The sequence below is a fragment of the Hyposmocoma kahamanoa genome, unplaced genomic scaffold (genome assembly GCF_003589595.1).
Source record: "Hyposmocoma kahamanoa isolate Upper Pololo Valley unplaced genomic scaffold, ASM358959v1 93, whole genome shotgun sequence".
In the NCBI taxonomy this organism is placed as follows: Eukaryota; Metazoa; Arthropoda; class Insecta; order Lepidoptera; family Cosmopterigidae; genus Hyposmocoma; species Hyposmocoma kahamanoa.
The window spans coordinates 21,151,870-21,160,565 of NW_020654810.1; the positions used below are offsets into that span (position 1 = coordinate 21,151,870).

Consider the following 8,696-nt stretch of genomic DNA (forward strand, 5'->3'; position numbering starts at 1 on the left):
TCCGTCCGTCCGTCCGTCCGTCCGTCCGTCCGTCCGTCCGTCCGTCCGTCCGTCCGTCCGTCCGTCCGTCCATCCATGCGTCCATCTGAACCTAGCCTAAACGACTTAGCGCGAAACTACGGTGCGCAGTATTTGAATTGAGAATTTGTTTGTTTAATTCCAGGTGGTCGGGGCCCTGTTCGCGCTGTGCCTCGCCAATTCTATAAGAAACATGGACAGAAGGTCACGCTACTAATATTTTGTATTACAACTGGTACCTATGAACACAATTTCTTTGGTTATTTGTCTTGTTAAGCGGGCTGTGTTCACTGCATGGCTGATTGATTACTGTTCTTGTGGCTCTCGTTTGTCTTTGGCCCATCATCTATCACAGCGGAGCTCTTCTGCTTCCTCGTTAATATTTAATTCTTTTGACTAAGGGAGTCAACACACTTATTAACACGGAATCGCTGTCAGCCGAGCAGAAAACCTTTATGTCCATGCAGTAAGAGAAAGACGTTACGCCCAAACTGCAAACGCGAAACGCAGAAGGTCTTTGTCCCTCTTCTTACGTGGACATAAAACTTTTTTTGACCCAATTAATGCGATTCAGTGTCGACAAGTTTGGTGACTTTAAGGGCGGTTACACACGCCGACGTTTAGCAGCGATGCAAACGCGATACAGTAACGATGCAGTCGCTAATCGTCTACCTTTAGACACGCGCGCGATTGCTACGTTGGGATCGATGCAATCGCGCATTTGTATCGATGCAGTCGCGCGTTTGCATCGATGCAATCGCCTATAAATCGCAAGTATGCATCGCTGCTAAAAGAGGCCGTATGTAACTACTCTAAGATGTGGCTCCAACGCCTCTCCTGTCACAGGAGCGAAAAACAATTGGTTGATTAATATTTCCGTAGATTAGGAAAAAAAGGGATGAAACAGATCTCCGCTCTGATTTTGTTAAACAAATAAATCTATATAAGGTTATTTTTAAAATACTAATAACGGATTATATTAGTAACATCACAAACTTTTGTTCTGACTTTTTACAAAACATAATAAATTAACAACCAAAAATAAACTTAAGTGTTTGTCGACTAAATAACACTTTTTAGATAGCTACTGTGAACTAGCAACGCGTGTTATATCAATTTTCTAAAGATTTCACTTTTTAATACCATTTTATACTATTTCATACTCCGCAAGCATTGCAAGAAATTCCATCTCAGATGCATTTTCTTTGGGCGCCAGAATCGACTACATTCAACTTGTATTAACTTCTAACCAGATGCTATATAAATGATGCAAACAACTATTTTCTTCATCCTGTAAAATTGTCAAAATTGAGATAGTTCCAGTTGCCAGTTCACAGTCGATATGTAATTTGGTAGAATAAGTTCTAACGTGGAAGTGTCCTCCGCGACACCCCGTGCTGCACAGAGTTATTACCGTTTAGAGCGATCTATTCAAATGTTTTTATTTTTGTATGAAAGTAAAATATGAGGAATTATTGAAAGTCGTGGAAGAAAAGTTGTTGTTTATGATGTTAGTAATATAATCCTGCGAGATTTTTAGTGTTTTAAAAATAACCCTTTATATTTCTCCTTTATTGTTTCTATGTTGCCGTAACAGCACATTCGTGTTAAGGACACTCAACAATTTGAATTTCCTTATTTTAAATTCTAATAATTAAATATGTGTAATAACTAATGATTCTAACTTTGTATTCTGAGAAGAATATTGATTATTTACTGCATTTTTAACGCAAATGTGCTTTGCCATTTTTATAACCAACACAAGTGTCCTGTCTAATTAAGGTTACATTTAATGAAAATAACGACGTTCATTAACTAATAATTAAAAACTCGAGTCATCGTAAAAAGGTTGGTTTTTCTTAATTGAGTTTCATCATTCATTAAAGTATGATTAGCTAAATGAGTTCCACAAAAACAGGCTGATATTGTATTGTTTGTGTGTCTTTGTTTAAATTCGTAATCAATTTTTGTATTATTATATAATAAATATAACATTGTTATTTGTGGTGATTGATTATTGCGGACGATCAATGTTCAATGTCAAAATGAAAAAAGATTATTTTTTTCAATTTCACTCAGAATTTTTATTTCTTTTTTAATTTTTATTGAACTTGTCGCCAGAGTCATTTTGGTTTGAAGTTGATTAAAAACATTGATTGTCCAATAAATTACGGGAGTAAAATACACCCCTGCTTTCGTATGGTTAAGCTTTACTAACATCTTTGTGCGCAACTAATTTAGTATTAAAACTTATATCTATAATAAAAACTAACTTTGTAGTAAAATCATTCTATACAGCGTTCTACGTAGAAAAACACATGTGGTAACATGCGGAACTCTTTGTAGGATCATGAACAGCGGTTTAATAAAGCACGAACTACACTTATCGGTCCTATTTGTACGGTTGCACAGTATGTAACGTAATCATCCAAAATTAAGATGTCCTAAAATCAGTCTAGTGTCCTATAAATTCTCCAATAATCGGAGAATAGGTAGGTTCGGACAGTATAGAATCGGAAGGCGTAGTACGCGCTTTAGTTGCCTTAAACATTTTTAGTCCACTCTGAATCGGAGGTAAGAGGTTACCACATTACTATTCGATAATCTCGTTCTCCCATAGCATGTTCAGATACATAAAATGTTTTCGTGCAACGTGTCGTTTTAAAATTGAAGGTGGCTTAAATGGAATTGGAGTGCATTTTATTATACAGGATCGCGTAGAGTACTCTTTATTAACATTTTTATCTCGTTACAGATTATAATGTGTACATTATTTAATGTTGATAAAAACGTATATCGTTTAGCTTGCGTACTTTAAACATGATATAACTTTGTTTGATTATAAATGCTACAGTGCGTTTGTTTATTTGATCCAGTTACTCGCATAGTACTTAAATAACCGCTACCAAATTTGGGACACCCATACCTTGACGCTTTTTAACAAGGTCAATCAGTTAATATGCCCAAGATATCAAAGAATCCAGATGTAATTAGAACATTAGTGATTTGTACGATACGACGTACTTTGCCGCCGTTACTTGCAAGGGCGCATGTGTCATTTAAAAAAAAAGTGTTATGTATACGTGATCAGTGAAAAAAGGTCGATCTGTCACTATTTTAATTTTTTTCCAAGGTGGATAAGGTATGAACTTACCACATTAGAAATTTGTTTTTTTTTTTAATTTAAGTTCTTTAAACATTATTTTCACGGTTTTGAGTTTTTGTCACAAGCGCCCTTTCATCTAACGCCGTCAGTAGTACTCTGGAGTACATACAAGGAGACTAGAAATGAGGTTATCAGCGCAAAAAAAAACCCACATTATTATTATTTTTTTCTACAATATTTTTTAAATGATCCTACAATTACAATTAGCATTATGTATACCACGGCTGGGCAAAGGCCCCTCCACGCATCCCGATTCTGAGCTAACTGGACCCAGGCTATGTAGGCGTCCAGTTTGTACACGCCATCGCTTCTACGGTCTGCCGCGAGGCTTTACACTTTTGGAGCTCCACTGGGCGGTTACCTGGGTCCACAGGTCTTCAGACATGCCGCAGACATGATCAGCCCAGCTGCATTTTAGTTTCGCAGCTTTTTGGGCTACAATGCGATCTGCAAGCAAGCGCTCAATCATGTCTTTTAGTTACATTACGATCCTTGTACAACCGCAGCATTCGGTTCCGCACGACTGTAGACGGCGGGCAACGTTATTTTCACCTCTGAGCGCATGCTTAGGTTTCTTTTGCAAGTAGTGAGCGTCTGGTGCCTTTAGTCAGATTTAGCAGGCTATAATAGCGTAGGTAGGTTTTCGATTTTGTATGAGAGTGTTGTATCTGTTACGTAGTAACTACGAAGTAATGTGTGATTTAGGAACGCAGTGTCGCGTTCCGAATTCGGTCGTTCCGTTTCACACCAAGTATGCTGTGCTCCAGTGCTCCAGTGCTCCTAAATTATCCTAATATACATAATTATTTTTATATTTGAATTCCATTTTCATGTATAAAAAATTATTAAATATTTTTTATACATGAAAATAGCATCCACGTACCATTAAGTAATGTTGTAGAAACAACATTGAATGTGGGTTACACCACTTTTGCGCTGATAGCCTCAAATATAGGTTACGTTTATCGTTATTAATGTTTTCCGACAAGAATATATTCTTTATCAAGCAACTCATTATACAATATAGCTGGTAACCAACTCATACATCCTTATTAAAGTGGCACTAACGACAAAATTACATCTTTATAAGCCCAGTGTATATCATGATATATAAAGACTACAAGTCTCTAGATACTGGTTGGCCATCAATACTTTTGTGTAAATACGTTTTATAAGAGCGAGTCGTATCTACATCCGTTTTTGTACACTTAAATTGTAGATATTTGTTTCCAACTTAAGTTCCGTGTATTTTTACAAAGTTTTCTAGACCGATTTAGAAAAAACGTAAGAAAAAACGAAAGAGACAGATGTACTGAAATTAAATTCAGTTTAATTTGCGTTTGTCCTTATCGACGCCGTATACTCGATTTTGGTGTTTAGAACTTATAACCTTATAATGGTACGCTATGACATTCCAATGAGAATAAACTTCATAGAGATCGTATGAGTATTTTTTTAGAAAACAAGCTCCTTCCGCTACCAAATCGTTGCTTACAATGAGTTGTGATATTATGCGGATGTTTGCCTATATTTAAAAAAATCCAGTGTATTGATAAGAACTTTAATCTTGTATGCTTGAGACTGTTCTCGGTTTAATCCCTGACGCAGAGCTCGTTTTTCGAAGTTGTGATGATTTAAATGATATTTGTCATTTGCATTTTTTACTTATTTATGATCATTGGTGATTTGCCCTAAAAGTGACAAGAATAGTGAGGTCTTAGTATAGTGTGATGCAGGTTTATCGTCTGTGGTATTTGTTTATACTCTACAGCTGTCAAAATTTAAATTAACTGAAATAAAGTCGCCCATTTTTACAAGCGTTCGATTCTTTGATAAAATCTAATAATGGTTGAATAGCAGTCTTTGAAGACTTGTCGATGCTTTCCAAAAATAGTATCTTATATTAAAATAGTAACTCTTCCGATTTACTATAGAGATAATAAGAATGCCAAACTTATTTGAAAATCGCAACAACGATTTTTTTTTAATTGAAATAATCCTGACAAGATTTTGTCAACTTTGCGCGCCATCTTCTCTTAGAGGATGGAAAAAAATAATCATAGCCTAAGCATCTTTCTGATGAATTATGGTTTTGAGATAGGCTGCTATTCTAGAGAGCCATCGATTTCGTTACCCCGTCGGTCATTATTAGGCAAAATAGTTAAATATTTAAAACGGTTATTTTCGTTGTCTGTAACGATTTAAGAAGTGCATAGAACAGCTATAACTGGGCAAACGTGGCGAAGGGCTCATCGCAATCGAAATTCAAAATATTAATCTTAAAGCTTCCTCGCAGGCATTGAGCTTAAATTGTTGCTTTTCGACACTTACTATGTGTCTTGGCACATTGACTTTGCCTTTACCTTTTTATAATATGGACCCTTCGCCACTGGTAGTGATTTATCTAATAAATACTTATACTCGTTTAACATTGATCTGATGGTGTATTGTTAGAGTATTTAATAATTTAGATTTGGAATAACGTTTTACATCTCGATGTCTGTTTATCTGCTAATAACGAAATTTCTAACTATTTTTGTATAATATCTCTTAACATGTTGTAATTGAACTATTTATGTAAAATTTTAACCATTTTGAATCTTATTGTATTGAATTACATTCGATTATAATATAATTAGTATAGTTAAAGTATTCATAAATTCTGAGCACAATGTGTGTATGCCTACATTTTATTATACCGTCTATTTATTCCCTAAGTGTAATATAAACACTTAGACTCAACTCACACTGGCGCAAAGTCGAAGTCGCGTCGACGCGCGACGAAGCTCGCATTAGTGCGCCGGGATCACAGAGTGGTCGGCGTCTGACGCCTCACGGCGCCCAAGTGACGCGCGTCGACTCGAAACCGCTCGACTGCTACCGAGAGTCGACGCTCGATTCCATATTTGCAAAAGACAAATTTTTACCCTAGTAATAGAAAAATAGAGATGAATATGCTATCGACGAAAAACGCGCAAAAAAAAAAGGCGCGTCGCGACGCTTCGACTCTTTGCTAGTGCGAGTTGAGCCTTATGGTAGAGGCGCGGTCGCTAATATTGTGATTGATCGTAATTATCAAATCAAAAGTAAAATGCCGAACTTCACACACAACGTCTTTTTCGAGTGTCCGTTTTTCAAAAAGTTTGCGCAAACAGGCAGTGTGGTGTAATTTTTTTCTCACAGTGCATTCTGTGCCACATGTCGCATGTACTACATTCTTCCTATGCCTATAATTTAATACAGTGTCCTTGTTGACAACGCATCTTTAGCTTCATGCAAAAAAATTGTACCATATCGTCGGCTAAATATATAAACCTCGTAACTCCGTTTTTGGACGAAACCCCTTTTTTAATTTCCCAAACTTAAATAATCTTTATTTCAATTACATTTGAAATATTCGTAAGACAAATTCCCTTAGAAGAACGCACAAGAAACTCTAGAGGTTGCTCTTAATAAATACATATAATAAATATGATTCCTGACCCTGTTTTATGAAATAAAGATGTAATCATAGATTGTCATATAATTATTCTGGTAATTTTTTTTACGCCTACTGAAAAGTTCATATTTTGGAGTTACGAGGTTTAAGATTTAGCTGACGATATGACTCAAGAAATTTAATAATACATAGTGTATGTCAAAATCAATTGCAGTCTAAATTGAATTAAATTTCTCGCCTTTTTAAAATAATTTTCGTGCGTCTCGACTTGATGACTACTGCATATTATATCCCCATTGTTTGCATTCTGCAAATATTTGATGCAAGGCAAAAATGCTCTACGTCATGCATGCATTACACAAATTTATCATTGGTGAGAAGTGTGCATAAGCCTAAAATTTAAAACCGCGCTCCTACCGTAAATGTGAGCTATTTGCTATATTAATGAAATAGTGTTGTATTGTAAACGCCTATAGAACGTAAGTGCCAAATCATAACAACAGCTCACACAAAACTGCCAGGCACTTTGTTATAACAATGTTAATCTTAAAAACAATTTTGTGACAAATAAAGTAAAAAACTGTGATTTAACAATAAATCAGTAAATTCGATGTGTATCAAATTGTTTGTTTAATTCACCTGTGAAACAGTTCGTTTCGTTTTGAATTTGTACAAAAATTACAGTAAATATTTTCAGAGAATTAATTCAATTATCGAAAAATGAAACGAACATGAACAATTTACATGTACCTGTAATTGATTTTTCTATAAGTTGTAGGCATGGCATGACACACATTAGGTAAGTGAATTAAATATTTTGTAAAGTACTAATAGCATGTTCCGTTCTATGTAGACAACGTTAATTATGTATTCTGAGAAATCATGTCGATTGGGCGCATAAATTGATCTATTTATTCATTAATTTTTAGGTCGAAATGATTTCTCACAAAAACTATTTTAAGCATTGTAGAAGTGTTTTTTCTTTGTTTAAAATTTAATTTTGTTAATTTATTTTTGCTTTTTATCAATGGTACCAGTAATTATAAGAGTATTATTTTGAATTTTAAAGGATATAAGGGGCTAAAAATTAATTTTATCATTTTTTAATTTTCAGGTACGCTTAAGTCGACGCGCAAATACATTCTAATTGAGAACAATAGAAGACAAATGAAAAACCACTAAACGTGTACAAGTTAAAATTTAAGAATAGTTCGGATTAGCGCACCCACCTTTCGACGCCCTTAATTGTTTTTACAACGATTGTTTTTATACTACCTGATGTTGTTTTCTACGATTTTCGATCGATATTTATTAGTTAAGTTTCCGTATGAAAAGAAACTAAAAGGATAAGAATCTGAACATACAAGTATATGTCCAATTTAGAATATGAAGTCTCATAATCGTCAGGTGCACTGTTACTTTCGACCATTAAAATAAAATATATAACAATGAAGGCCAAGCAAAATCGAATATTATTGCTTAGTTATCTAGAGATTTCGGTGTCGAAACTCGATGAATGACTCAATGTAATTTAAAATATTTTATTTACTACTATTGACTGCTTTTCTTGTATTGAAAGCCATGAACGCCTCTAGATATTAAGATTTGAATGTGTAATCTACTGTTGTTGTAACATTGTATGTGCATAAAATATTGATAATTATGATTATTACATCATGTTGCAAATTTAATTAAAAGACGCGCTGTACCGTGTAAGTTAATGAAACTCATTTTTTTATCCAAATATTTTTTTGTGTTCGATCTGTTTATTACATTTCCATTCATCGTCCCTTTCTCAATTGCCGCTTCCGACCTTTTGTCGTATTGAACGATCATACTTATCTTTCAAAAGCGAACATTCTCCATTATTTTCAGCTTCATTGCATGAGCTAAACATGAACAAGAGCTCTAGATCTAAAGTATTAAACTGAATACACGCTGCAATGAAAATTTTGTCAAATGCCAGTCATTACAGTTAGAAGAGGGATGATTTTAACTAGGTATAAAAAGTATGTGCACCCTTCTAATGCTCCATTAGTTTAGAAGGGACATCACTAGTTTTATATCCGTCAA

The 8,696-nt window shown here is 34.7% G+C and overlaps 1 protein-coding gene across 2 annotated transcripts in view; it reads left to right on the forward strand.

Moving 5' to 3' along the window:
• The window catches only part of LOC113237596 (CD63 antigen-like), a 41,118-nt gene extending 32,652 nt beyond the window's left edge, over positions 1–8,466 (forward strand). The window contains exons 5-6 of one of the 2 annotated variants that reach the window (XM_026474166.1): positions 164–253; positions 7,738–8,466. In XM_026474166.1, coding sequence (XP_026329951.1) covers positions 164–235 — 72 coding nt within the window. In that variant the 3' untranslated portion in view covers positions 236–253; positions 7,738–8,466. The remainder of the gene's footprint in view (positions 1–163; positions 254–7,737) is intronic. The other variant, XM_026474167.1, reaches the window with a different exon arrangement.
• Positions 8,467–8,696: the final 230 nt, after the last annotated feature.